A 15,019-nucleotide genomic window follows, 5' to 3' on the forward strand; every position below is an offset into this window, starting at 1 on the left:
GCAGTGACGACCTTATAGTAGGATACACTTGTGATGTATTTCTATGTCGAAGTGGGAACCTCGTGTGTAGAATCATCGATCCCGTGAATCCTTATCCCTCGGTGGAGACTACCACTTGCTGACTAAACTGAGAAATGATTGCGTTCTTAATAGTCTGTTTATCGAAAAATGGAGACGCGAGATACGGGATGATCATAATAGCTGCTTTGTTATCTACGCGTTTAGAGTCTGAAGTGATTGAAGATATCAGCACAGCTATTATGACAGTAAGTGTACCTCGGACTACTTTCTGGTAGTGCAGCTACATTAACTCAATTCCGCAGAATATTTAAGGTAAAATTACCTATTATGGAACGCCGCCTCAACTGTGTCCCTTTTTTGAAACAGTAGCACAAATAATATAATAAAAAAACAAATAGATTACGTGAAAGTGGATGTAAAAATTCTACTCATATTTTTTAACATTATTCTTTATAAATTCACTTACACACGTAAACGCGCTCAGGCGCGAAGAGAAAAAATAATGGAACAGAAAATTAATTATCCGCTTAAATTCTTTCTGCATAAATTAAAAGACATAATGATAAAAATATATTTTATACTCAGTTCACTGTTTATATCGATGCTGGCAATTAAGAATAAGTATGATACATAATAGAAAATGTTAAATAAGTTCAATACATTATCAACAATAAAAAGTTTTCATTGTTGTCAAATCAATGACAATCTTATACCCCGTAAAAAGCGTTTTATAATAGATACTTGAATATATTAAGGAGCTGAATGGGTGATTTTTAAATTATTAGGAAAATAATATATTTGCGAAATTACAGATTCATGTCGTCCGGAAAGTACATTTATTTCGAATTAAATATTGATATTTCGCAGGCTAAATTATTTGGACTACTGAAACGAACGAAATCGACGCACCAAATTCGACAATTTCCCGCAGTATGACATTAATTAATAACTCCTGCACTTTCCGACGGGACATCGTACAAAATTTGTCGGCATTACTTCAAACACGCATAAACATACAGGGTGGGCCCAAATTCGTAGTACGGCCGAGCAAAGGGTGATCCAACGTAATTAAAAATAAGAAATAGATTTGGTATAATATTTTTTTATCCGGAATTTTGTTTTTGAGAAAATCGACTTTAAAGATTGTCTGTCCATCTTTGTAAAGGATGAAACTTCTCCACAGTTGCCACCTGCAGAGATAGTGTTTCCAAGCATTGTCAGTGATGGAAACATTCCGTTTACTACATAATTCGCAACAATTAATGTTTGTATACAGGGTGGGGCAATAACTATTGCCACCTCAAATATCTTCGAAACTATAAGTTTTACAGAAATATTTTCTCAAACAAAATTGCACAGTACGAAGGGGGCCATCCGGTGGCAATAATAGTTTTTTTGCAGGTTGAGGTACTTCGGACATTTGAAGGTCACCTTTATCTTTTTAAATGGATCGGTCTGTTGTTGCTTCCGTATCATGATAGAGGATCTTAAAACGAGTTCAACGACCTATTACACAAGGTCATTGAAGGTCATAGAATGTAGAGAAAGGCGATAATACTTACGGTTTTGGTAGTAAATAATACATACGTTTATAGTGGGTGTTCGAAATGATGACCATCACTATCAATGCAACATTGAATTCTTTTTACGATTGATTGACTTGTAAGTCTTACATCGTCAGAACTTATTGACGCACAGGCTGCAATAATTGTTTTTTTTTCGATGACCTTGTGTAATAGGTCGTTGAACTCGTTTTAAGATCCTCTATCATGATACGGAAGCAACAACAGACCGATCCATTTAAAAAATTGGAGGTGACCATCAAATGTCCGAAGTACCTCCACCTGCAAAAAAAGTATTATCGCCACCGGATGGCCCCCTTCGTACTGTGCAATTTTGTTTCAGCAAATATTTCTGTGAAACTTATAGTTTGGAAGATATTTGAGATGGCAATAGTTATTGCCCCACCCTGTATACTATCTCGGTACATAGAAAATGAACAAATTTAAAGTTGATTTTCTCGGAAATTGAGCCCCGCGAAAAAAATGTTATACCAAATTTGTTTCTTATTTTTCCATAGAATCACCTCCTGTTCAGCTGTACTGCGAATTCCGACCCACCCAGTATATGTATATGCAGTATTTCAGCTCACCAGGTTCGGTCGTTTTCCCGTAATTAGTTCCCAAGTGTCGCCCCGAATGAACGCTACCAGGCTACAATACCTTCTTAAATGCGAGCAATGTTTTCAGACTTCTATTTTAAAAATTCCGCGCTCTATCGTCGGCTGACTGCAATATCAAAATGCGTTTCCCGGTTGCCTCGTATCGTCATCCACTTCATCATATGTGTTCCCCAAATATTTGTATTGCGCAGCGCTTGTAGATTCGCATCTCCCGTAAGTATGGCGTATAGGCAAATATTTAAGAATCCGCAGAACGTTTTCCTTCTGCGTACGCTGAGAAAATATCTGATCGTTGTTTCCGGTTAGGCGAAGCATCCGCCGCACCGGGCTGGATCCCCGCCAAAAATCTCCGGCGGTCTTCTTTAAAATCGTTCCCGACTCCGCGCAGGAGTCACTTTGGTTTTTCCGCGTTATCAGTGCGTTCGTCTATCGCCATCCTTCTTACGGACTGTCATCCAAAATCTGTAGCTGTTCCGCGAAGAAAAAGACTCGCGTAAGCCGGCGAGAACGAGAAAGTTTAAATTGCATCGCCATCGTATATCACAGTTCGGTTGTCGTTTATTCGACTGGTTCGAAGCCCATTTCCGATTGAAACCGATCCGCTCCGTACCGCGTCGAACTTTCTACTAGGCTGTCTCCGATTCGGTCGGCTCTTTCCAGTGCACAATTTTTAAAACTGCCACCTACGACGCTGCGTGGCTCGGAGACGTGACAATTGCTTTTTACATTTTCTCTGCAACTTCTCCACACGCAGAGCTGAGTAAAATTTTGTTCGGATAACAAATAAGAGGTAAAGACTGATGAGTAGTATTTTATTCGACACTAACGCATAGAGTGCGGAGTCTTTTTTCTATAATTCAATTTTCACAATGAAGTTTTTCTCAAACGTTGCCAAAATTTGTTACTTTTGGATAAATTGATCATTTATCCATGACTAAATCATCATTCATATTTATTAATCTACTCATGAATCATTTGATGTTGCCTGTAACAAATACCACTTTGGAACTTGGAACAGAAATTTTATAATACTAAAACTATTTTAGTTATCATATTCTTTGAGACTGTACTAAACAAATGATTATATTTTTAACGTAAGTGTATAAATATAGGGTAGAACAAAATCGATAATATTCATGGTCAGGATCTGTAACTAATTTTTCTAGTGCTGTAAGTGGATGAAAAATGCGTGTTGTATGAATCAACAGAGGCAAGACTTTAGAAAAATGTTTCTTCTGTAAAATCAGGTTTTTCGGCACTCGTATACTATATTTTCACAGTAACCACTCGACCGATCGATTTGGCATCTTGTGTGTTTTCGCTCCAAATGATAACACATTCTCGGTATTCGACCTACAGCCGATTTGACAGCTCTATCTAGGTTCAAAGTAAGAATGCGAAAAGGACCATACATTGATAGGGTTGTATAATGTTTTCTATACGGTATTTAAAATTAAATACCGTTTCTTTTCTGTATACCGAAAAGTACACACTCTGTTTCTAATAATAAGATTAATATTTTTAAAATAATTTGAATATTTTCCAGAAATGAATCAATTTACAAAAAAATTATTCATAATCTGAACGGTTTGAATAGTAAATAAACTATTGTGACCGACAGAACAAAAATCTTGAAATGCTGAATATGCCAAATCCGCAAGGAATTTTGACTACACTGTCCGCAACATTGAATCGCGCTGACCGCCGAAAAGACTTCAATCCTTTCCTGGCACAATCAGCGCTGTCGGTCTGCGCGGTTCGCTGCTCGGTATATTCAATATCGGCTAACGAACTAATTCACTCTCTAACTGTGAAACAATCATATCTTAATTAGCAGCCTTCTAAGCAAACAATCCGACCGTCTGAACAGCCGGATCAAGTTAATCAGCTATCTAATATTCTAGCGATCTAACGAGTGCCACGCCGATGATCATTCTCCGCGGTCTGTCTAATTAATCTGGTGTACAGCCGGCAGGTATTCGTGGCTAGGGATTCCGACCAAAATACAGTCTTCCAGCCCGCCAACTCGCCGAGTTCAGATAACCGAAAATGAATGGCCTACCGTAGAATTTTGGATCTGGCCACCGGCTGATTTCGTCCAGGCGGCCTCTCGCCTCGATAAGAGGTATAACGTACAGATTAAAGGCTCAATGCTAAACTAGATCGAAACGACCGGCCTGCTGTTTCCGCGGATACAGTCTGATCCGACTGCTGAGTACGTACCAGGAAACATGCATACGTAATCAGGTATTAAGGCAGCAACATTAGGTGGACGCGCTAGAATTAATACGATCCTCTTTGTTGCTTCGTCTACTTATTGACAACGAACCCTAAATGGAACCTGATTGATACGATACCCTCTAACGTGCGCATTCGTCATGCCGAATTGATCTCTCGAGCTGCCTTCCTGTCTAATGTCAATCGAAACATCAAGGCGAGCACCCCTGCTTGTAGAATTGAGTGTTCGATTTGCTAGAGAACGGCTGCGTTCCATAGTATCTACTCCCAATCATAGAAATACTTCGCATTTTGGTCTGAGTTCCAAACGATCCTTTTGTTTTTGACTGATGCCAATGCTTTGACGCGCAAATTTTGTACAGTAGAACCCTATATGAACCTCTCCGAACGCAAGTTGGTCCGCATAATCAAGTGGTTCATTTAATAGGAATTCAAGGCTTTTACAAGTTTTTCAATCACTCTTATACCGTTTAATTTTCGTAAAATACACTTTATTTTTCCAATATAAAGAGGGAGGAATTAATTTTTTTATTTTTCCAATATAAAGGGGGGTGAGATCAAACCAAAATGGGGAGGAGCGAACCCAAAAATGTGAAGGGAACCCAGGCTTAACACTTTACCGACCGGTAGCTTATTAATCGACTTTTTACTCCGATAAAATTTTTTATCTACAAATGACAACCAATAATTTGCTATTTATTACCGAAGTATTATTGTATAAGTTTTTAAATATTGGATACCTTTCGTGGCGAATAAAATAAATGAAATAGATAATATAAATAAATGTTAGTTAATGCTAAGATTGTGAAAATATAAAAAAGTTTACGGTCGAATGACCGGTCGGTAAAGTGTTAAAGAAGAGGAACCAAGCCAGAGGGGGAGGGTCCAATATAAAAGTGGGAGGAACCAACACTTTAGTTTTCCAATTTCATATCACGCGTCTATTCACATAGTTTAAAAATATGTTTGTAATATTTTACAAATATTTTTTTTTAATACTGAAGACATATTCAAGGCAAAATGCAGCTAAAAATAGGTTTAGAGTATCCCTTACTTTGTTGATTCTCTAACTTTTTTTTATATGTTCATCATTACGGTAAACTAATTTTATGTTTCAAATATATTGAATTGATTGTGACTAAGTAACTACCCTTACAGACAAGTTAGAGGGTTGAAATTTTGTACAGATGAGTTCTTTTTGGATAGCTATGGAACTGTAAAGTAGTCATTGAAAAACCTCTAAGAGTAGTTTTGGACATCTTAATAGGCTGAGTCATTTTCTTTTGAAAAAAAATTCATCGTGATTGAATTCTTCTTCATTCGAAAAGAGCACCTGTATGCAAAGAAAGAATGACCAAGTTACCCTAAATTGAAAAAGTATTTATAGATACAAACGTATAGCTTACCAATTTCTTAAATGTCTATGTTCGAATTGAATCTGTTTCAATTGGAGGATATTGACATTTCGATCTGGTGTGCATTCGTGGAACTAGTGCAAGGTTTTCCGTGAGACAAATTGTTTATTTTGTCCCTTACATTTGATCCTTGTCCCGACAGTGAGCATTGCGCTCTCATTCTCACATATTGGATCGCTGCGGAAGGTACCGACATCTTTTGAATTATTCACTGTGAGATAACATCGCTCGATGAAATTCAATATTTTTATTAAAATATTCGTGGTCACCTGCTGCAAGCCTCGTATTCTTCTGTCCGATTTATAGAAAGAAACCATACTCGACAGCCTTGGATTTGAACGATTTTGTTAAAAACGTAGATGATAATTGCGGGGACGTATGGATACGTCAAAAGCATATTTTGATATGCTGTTACTATTTTGCATACGTTTTGCATATTTTGATGAGAATGCATATGCACGTATGTATATTAAATACTGGTGTCATGTCGATCGTATTTGATTGTGGCTGCAGATGACTATAAGAATTTCGTAATATAATAGTATCATTGTACAAGAAAATTGCGCGTGAATCTATGAAAAAAAATCTACTGTAATTTAAGTTTTATTAAAAATCTGTTATAATTAAATTTTATATTTAAATTCCTTAATATATTTAAAAAAAGGGAGTCAACCGGAATATCATTAAATATTTCAGAGGATTATTAAATTCTTTGCAGTAGTGTTAAATGCCTTCTGTTGTTTTTTATTTGATACCCATTTTTCTTATAAATGCATAAAATTTTCAATCTTATGATGACAATACTTGCCCAGGCACCAATACCTATTCGCTGCCATCGAAATAAAATTCAACGTTTTCTCATTTTATTCCACAAGGATATACTTCTTTCATGAAAATTAATTGAAGCCAAGTGTTAAAAAGAGGAGAAACGAAACAATATGGTCGATCGATAGCCAGCACTCCGTGGCAACACAATGTAGCGACCAATCTGTCACGCGCGACAGTTAAGGCGTTAGAATGCTTTTATGAAAGCCAAGTAAAGTAAAAAAGCGTGTTATATGGAAAAGAGTATTATTCAATAAGCTACAAAGAGTATGGCTGTGCAATGAGGAATGCTGTTAAAAGTAAACAAAACTCGTTCTTGTAATATTTTGCAATTAAAATTGAAAACAAAGTTCTGGTAGAAAAATTGAACGCGCCATCGTTCTTTTAAAACTTTTCGACAACATCCTTTTGGTTCGGCCCATTCGCTTATCAATAGCAAAACAAAGTCTCTGCAACGCGTCTACAAGTTACGTACGCAAGAAATAACGCTATTACATTTATAACAACGTTATTTCTTACACCAGCGCTTACGTATACTGTAAGCGTTTATACTTTAAATTCCGCGGTTCTTCATCCTCTTTTCGTTAAACGAATTTCGTGGTTTTTGCTCTCGACCGTTTTTCCTCTGTCCCTTAAGCTCAACCTTTCCCTTTTATTTTACGGCTTAAAGAAATTCAACGGTATTGTCAAACGATGGCTCAGGTTGCTTAAGATTAATTACCCGGATCTCGTGGGTCGTTGGCACTATTAAGCAGTGCCGCATTTCTGTTTACACGTATAAGTCTCCAGCTGTTTCTCTTGAGGTCGAAAATTTATTGGAGAGGAAAATGAAATCTGACATTGCGGCCTAACTGTGACCAACTGCATAAGCTATTATTTATGGGGAATCGTCGAATTTTGTTAGATGTAATTATAATTTTAACCTTCAGACAGCAGATAATTTTCACAATCATGTTTTACGATTTTTATCAGTATTCTCAGTTATATTCAACAAGTTCGAAAACGATATTTTTGCAGATATTTCTTGTGGACCTATTATTCTTTCTGTTGTTCCTAGTGTACTTATTTAATTATTGTGCATTACTTTACAACATGAAAGCATAACTAAATTAGAAATGAAACATTATAGATAAAAAGATGGAGTCTCTATACGTTTACACTCGAGATAATTTTCTAAAGACACTAAATTGTAATACAAGAAACTAGGAAATTAAAAGTAATTTTCTATAATTTTACAAATATTATATAAGTATTTTGCAGAGTTTATCGAATATTCTTCCACAGTTGGCGTTCTATTCTGAGAAAGACCTACTTTTATCTTCCTGCTACTGTCAAATTAATTTATGGTTATATTTTATCACAAATATTTGTATTTGAATCAAACTGAATCAATGCATAAGGACGTGATTTGATGCGATACTAAACTAAAACTCTCCTTTTATAGCAAGCGAAGGCTGACGGTTTGAAATGGCACTATACCATTGATTCAAATGGCATTTAACAGTAAAACAAACTCGTGCTTGAAATGACAAGGCATGAAAGCTTTATGTTGCCGATCGTGGATTTATTCACCTCCACCCCCGTATTCGATGACTCCGTTTATTTCTCTCCGGACGCGTTTATATTCGCAGCGTAAACATCTTAACGAGAAGTTCCACTGTACTGGGTACTAACGCAGCCCAAAAGAAGACACAGCATGAATAATTCATCAATACACTTCCGAACTATATTGCGCGAGTAGATCTGCACGTGAAGTGGTGCGGACAAGTCGACGTAAGATCATTTCAAAAAAGGCCTTCTCGTTGAGAGAATTAACAAAGGATTCCATGGGTTATCCTCTCAGGTACTGAATCGACGTAGCCGGATAGCAAACTGAATCCTCACGTATTTCTGAGTTTTCCAACTTGAAATGTACGGCAGCAACTCCACCGATAATGTCATTTCTACTGAAATACTTGTTCCGTACGTTTCAAATTTTTACGACACTGAGGTGATATAATTATAGAAACAATAATAGCGTAGCATGCGAAGTTCATTTACAAACAAGGTATTCCGCGATAATAATTTGTAAACAGAATACTAAAACTTCATGAATTATTATGCCTCTGGTTTGTTTTTTGGTATAATTAACTTCGTTTTAATCTTTTCCAAAAATAAACAAAATGAAAGAATACAAAAAATTATATATCTCATTTGATAAATATGGAATTAATTATGCCTGAAAGCAAGTGGCATATACAGTCGGGGTCAAGTTTAGTTCAGTTTTTTAAAACTGTACTAAATGACATGAAACTAGCAAAATTTAAAGGAGGTATTATAATTATTATGCAATAGGCTAGTCCTTCTGTTATCTAAAAAAAATTCAAATCATTTAATACAGATTTAAAAATTATTTAGTTACTTAAGAAGATAAGATTCTAATGTATCTTGGAAGTGTTTATAGAAAATGTTTCAAAATACCTATTATTCTTTCTAGAAGGTAATTAGAGAATCAATGTAATCGTAGGAATATATTTAATAAAAAGGTGTTTAAAATTAGAAAAACTATAGACTAGGATGATTAACAAAGAAATATCTAAACTGAGAACACGAGTACTCGACAACTCTTTTACTTCCTTACACCTTGGCTTCCAGAACAACTCTGGCATCCCTCTCAACAGACGAAAACCGTCAGCTGATCTTCGTTGTTTATCATCCGACGTTGATTTCGTAACGGCGGATGCCGCTTACCCTCTTTTACCTCGTGGTAAGGCGTCTTGATCCCCATATTGTCTCAAAAGCTCCATTGTTCATATGACTCCAACATTCGTCTCACATTTACGATACTACAGAATATATCAATCTTCTTGCTAGTTTAGAAATTATTTTTAGCGGGATATCTTGAATATCATAGTTTGTTGGATGTCAAAATTTCTGGTCGCGCGAGCCCGGCCATCAGATATACGTGTCAAAGGAGCCACCGTAAGCAGATTCGTTCCGGGCTTAGGTAAAAATTCTAAAAATACTTTAACACCATTGAGAGACGGAATTTCCCGGGTCATGGTAGCAACCAAACACTACAGTACTGTAGGCTTATTTTAAAAGAGTTATATTCCACGTGACTCGGTGATAATAATAATAATTGAGCACCTGTGAGCACCTTCTTTTAACAACAACAAGAAAAACAGTTTATTCACGATTTTCCACAATTCACAACCACGTCAAAAACTTCTATACGTCACGATTCTTCTTCGAATACTCTGATCCTCTCCGTTCGTTCCTTCACTCTTACTCATTTTTGTCCAAATTATCCTATTGTCTCTCTCTCTCTCTCTCTCTCTCTCTCTCTCTCTCTCACTCGCTCACTCGCTCACTCACTCACTCACTCACTCACTCACACACTCACTCACACACACACTCACTCACACACTCACTCACTCACTCACTCACTCACTCACTCACTCACACACACACACACACACACACACACACATTCATACTCTTTCGCTCTGCCTCACTCGATCCCACTATCACATAACCCAAACGCTCTTATCCCACACCCCACAGTACTATTGTATTACATTCATTATTGAATTATCAGTGTTTATGAAACAGTCATTGAATTATCTTCTAGCTGCTATAAACGTTCATGCAGCTTAACAATTTATTGGTTGCAGAACAGTCGTAAATCCAATTATTGCATTTCCAAATAGGTAAAATATATGCGGAAAATGACGGGGATAACAAAATTGTTAAATAATATAAGCTTTCTTTTATTGAAACAGTATTATATTACTTCAGCGATAAATTGTTTGAATCAATCTTTTTAGACACAAGCACTGTATAATATTATGCAGTAGGTTTATGTACTAAATTAATTTCTCTTGCTTCATATATTTATTACTTTATACATTATATTTATGGTAAAATGAATTAGTGAATCACAAAACATTGGTGGCATCAGAGAAATGTCAGGGCATCGTTAAAATTCGTTCAGTTTATTATTACTTAAGAAAGGAATACATTTTTCATTTTAATTTAAAGAGGAGAATAACCTGAAGGTACGGAAGAAGATTTTGCAATTAAATTACGCGTAATAACCAAGCTTCAAATCGACCTATTCTGATTCCCGCATAGTTCTCGTTGCGGTTTCCTCGTTCTAAACGGTTCACCTGGTACCCCATCGATACCCACGAAATAGATGGGCAACAATTTCAATCTGTTCCAACAAGTGGTGTTCCTGAACTTTGAAATATTACCTAGAGATAGCTTCGATGATTCAGAACTTCCGGTAGAAACTCAGCATCAGTAGACAAGAGAATTCTGAAATGACAGACACTGAAATTCCGTGACAGTAACCGATGTGGAAAGACGCAGGCTCAACTGTTGGCTTTCGTGACGCTTGATAATATTCGAATCGCTAGAACCTAGGTATCAATCTATGGAGACATTATAAAAGGTCTCTTTCAAACGTCATTTCAAACTTTGCTGTGACGGAAAATAACACTGGCTACCTGTTCGAAAGGCGACTAAAATGATTGATAAAAATACTAACGAGTTTTTTATTTGCTGCAGATCTAATTTAGCCCGTAAAAAGGGAAACGTTTTTATTAAATTCGTAATAACAACGTGCTTATGTTTTTGATAACGGCAAATATTTCAACAGAATTTTCATGCGAATCATTCCTTCTTTGGAAGCCAATGTTTGTCGGATCGAGTGCCCAGCAAACAAAATACGCGCGATAAAATTGGCAGGATTTAATTTCATTTCATTTCAGTTTTAATTTACTTGCGATTATTACAGCCGCGAATGATTCGGCACGCGATTCCCTCCGCGTTTATTGCAAAGGAAAAAACCGCGGATTAACGAGAAAATAAACTGAAACGAACGAGAAATGAATACGGGCTACACGAACGAATAAAAACCGCGTAGTAATCAGTAATAAGTGACAGCATCGCTGATGATTGATGGTTCGACGTGGATCATTGAAAATATCCTCGAACAAAACTCGCGCTCAAGTAATTTCATCCACGATGCTGTGTTTGGTAAACAATACAATTCACACGTTCATAATGAAATATGCATATAAAGCGTCTAATTTTACTTCGAAGATTTGTTTTATGCTCCTTAAATGTTTCTCAAATGACTGTGAAACCATTTATGTTGAAGTTTCAACATAAACATTTCAAAAGCATGATTTCAATAAACATTAAATAGAATTGATTCTATGAAAGATTTATAATTAAAATGCAATGGTTTTCTATTTACGAACAGTACTAGCATTTCTTTCGTGGTTTACTTTTTAAGCTTTAAAAGCTCACTTAATGTGTTTATTGAAGCTTTGTATTTTACATTTTTATAATAAGATATAAGGAAATGAAAATTGCATTAAAACTATATTTGAATTGATTGTTGTGATCTTTAAGTTAGCACGCATCACAAAAAGACATGTCCTACAGTGCAAACAGATTGTAGTCAGAGATGTTATTACCCAGAAACGGAGACATTAGTGAAATCTTAAAGTGAAAGATATACAAAAAAAATTTAATTAAATATATTAAGTACATGTGAACTTGCACCGATGAAATTTCAAAGGAAGTGTTTTCATTAACATAAAAGTAGTTGGAACTTCTTGAAGCATCCACCGGGAAATCAGCAAACGAATTCTATATAGTTGATTATGATGCACTCGCAAGGGATGCTTGCGTAAACGTATTCATCTTTCTGAATCACAAAATGTTGACAGTTTTTTTCATTTACCAGAAATACATTCACAAAATCGTCCGACTTTCCCAAACATTACAGAGATGGTTACAATGTACGCCAAACTTTGTTAAACTTAACTCAAGCAATTATTCATCGAAAGGAAAAATAAATGTGAGAAATATAGTGTGACGAAGAAAAGCATTGGCGGCGTCAGCTTCCGAGTCTATAACTTCAGTATAGTCTTTAATCTATAACTTTAGGATAACTTAAGTAATCTATCATAGACATAAAGATTTTAACTTTTAAGGAAATTTATGAGACGCCAGTTTATTGCCTATGATCATAAACTAGTTTAATAACTGTACCAACGTTTATATCTGTTACTATATAGTCGTGTCATGTAACAGTGTTCCATGCAGCGCAGATAAATTGTATCTCATTCACGATTGCAATATGAGAGTAAAAAGAAGATTGGATGGTACAGGTTCATTTTTCACGGGCGCAACTAACTTGCAAAGTTAGACTATTCTAGGTATTCTATTTCTTTTTGTCCACTAGGGAATTGTTTTGAAGTAGCAGGTCCTAGAAATATTGTTAAGAGACTGCTTAAATGAAGCTCTCGCTCGATGACAGAGTATGTACTTCATGAGTATGAAGTCTATCCCTTAGGGGACACAAAGAAGGTTGAGAATGTTGGCTGGACGAAAGAATCAGCCGACGTTCCCTATATTAGGTTCTGAACAAGGCTGCATATGACTATATTGCACGTTCTATAAAGAACTGTTATATGTAAACTGATTTTCTAATCAACGGAGATATTCCTTATCATTGATTTGAAGATTGCCGACATTCTGAATCGAAAATTTAAAAATCCGTATTTCTTGTGCTGCCATTTAGAAGAGTGATATGTATTTGACGAAGGATGTATAAATGCGTCGATGAAATTGGAAGCAATGAAAATATTGAAGAAAAATTTAGATTGTTTTAAAAATCATTATAAAAGGAAAATAGAAAATTATACTTCCCATTTTGCATAAAGATCTATAGTGTAATAGTTATGTGTACTTTGGAAAGTGATTTTCCTTTAGGGATTACACGTAGAACATTATCAAATAATATTAACTCTTAATCAGACTGAAAGATTATAATGGTTAAATCTAACATATCTTTCATAGTTAAATCTAACAATCAGCATACATGTAATAGAAACAATCATTTTCTTTGTTGCAGCAAAGTTGGACGGTGTGAAAACGTACATGAGAATGAGAAGAGTGCCGAAGCATCTACAAGTGAAAGTGATCAAGTGGTTCGACTATCTCTGGTTAACCCAAAAATGCTCGGACGAGGAAAAAGCTGTGAGCTGCCTTCCCGGTAAAGATTTCCCAGGTTTCTACTAAAAATATAATTCTTTAACATCATCTTAAGTGAAAGATATCAAGATATTCTCGCTCAAAAATTATGAAACGAAGAGAGTAAAATCGTCTTGCTTTTTTTCTTAGCACGGCGAAAATGTCGTCACAGAAATTACAAAATTAAGAAAATAGGATTTGCTGTTCTTTGCTGGAGTTCAACGCTTTAAATTGTAGCGATATTGTTGCGGAAATCGGAGTGATATGGAGAAATTATATATCACTCGTCGACGCAATACATATTTCTATTTCGTCTTATATTAGTATGACATTACAAGAGCACGCTTCTGTCTTTTTCTGCCGTCAAAAATGATATACGCGCTTGAAAATATCTCCGCACTGCGATTCGAGGTTGAATCTCAAACCATAAAAAACATCCAACTGTGAAATATGCGAAGAAAATTCCTTCCGACTTCATGAAGACGCTAATACCCATTTTTCCGGGAAGTTACCCGGGGAAATGGTATTATAATAACAGTAAAATAGAGTAACAATAAAACGTTGCCGTAATGTTAACGCTCGGATCGATACGGCGAACCGCGATACATTTCGAATAAATCAGGAATACGATTCGGAAGCTCGTGAAATTTTTGATTAACGATGAGAATATCCCGAACTAGTTTTCCTGTTAAGGCTAGTCGTTAACATTGGTTTTTGGAACAGCTGCAGGTAGCGAAAGTTTTCGAAAAATTTATGCCACATATTCGCCCGCCAAATGCGCGCTGTGCCAAATCTACGAGAAATCTTCCTTTTTCCAAATGTTCTTTTCTCTTAGCTTTGAATAGCACGTGCTTGACTCCAAAACGGCGAAATACAGAGTCGTAAAGCGCGGTCTTGCGGACTGGAAGTTCTCATTTTTCTTGAACATGTTCTATCATTTTATCGCATCTGATTCCTAAAAACTGCAGAAGCGGCAACTGTTTTGCATAGAATGCTAAAGGAAGAACAGTTTTTATGCTTACGTATTCAAAAGTGTAATACTCATTCGCAAAAAGCGTTGAAATCCAGTGTTCTTCTAAATACGATAATTTGTATTCTATTTTATTTTATTTTTTAAGCTACATAGTACTAATATACCATGGATTTTATGCATCTGTGATAAAAATGATAATACATTTTTATTTAATTTTGGTCTCTTACAATTGAGTTTGAAAATTTGTGTTCTGCCTAAAAATCCATAGACTAGTTATTATCTTGACATCTTAACGAATTATAAATCTAATTATGCATCTTGATATATCAA

At 35.8% G+C, this 15,019-nt stretch overlaps 1 protein-coding gene across 1 annotated transcript in view; it reads left to right on the forward strand.

Moving 5' to 3' along the window:
• LOC144467963 (uncharacterized) overlaps positions 1-15,019 on the forward strand; it is a 191,332-nt gene that overhangs the window by 141,546 nt on the left and 34,767 nt on the right. The window contains exon 8 of the mRNA XM_078177000.1: positions 13,598-13,753. Within this exon, the coding sequence (XP_078033126.1) occupies positions 13,598-13,753 (156 nt within the window). The remainder of the gene's footprint in view (positions 1-13,597; positions 13,754-15,019) is intronic.

This window comes from Augochlora pura, chromosome 1 (genome assembly GCF_028453695.1).
Source record: "Augochlora pura isolate Apur16 chromosome 1, APUR_v2.2.1, whole genome shotgun sequence".
Lineage (NCBI taxonomy): Eukaryota > Metazoa > Arthropoda > Insecta > Hymenoptera > Halictidae > Augochlora > Augochlora pura.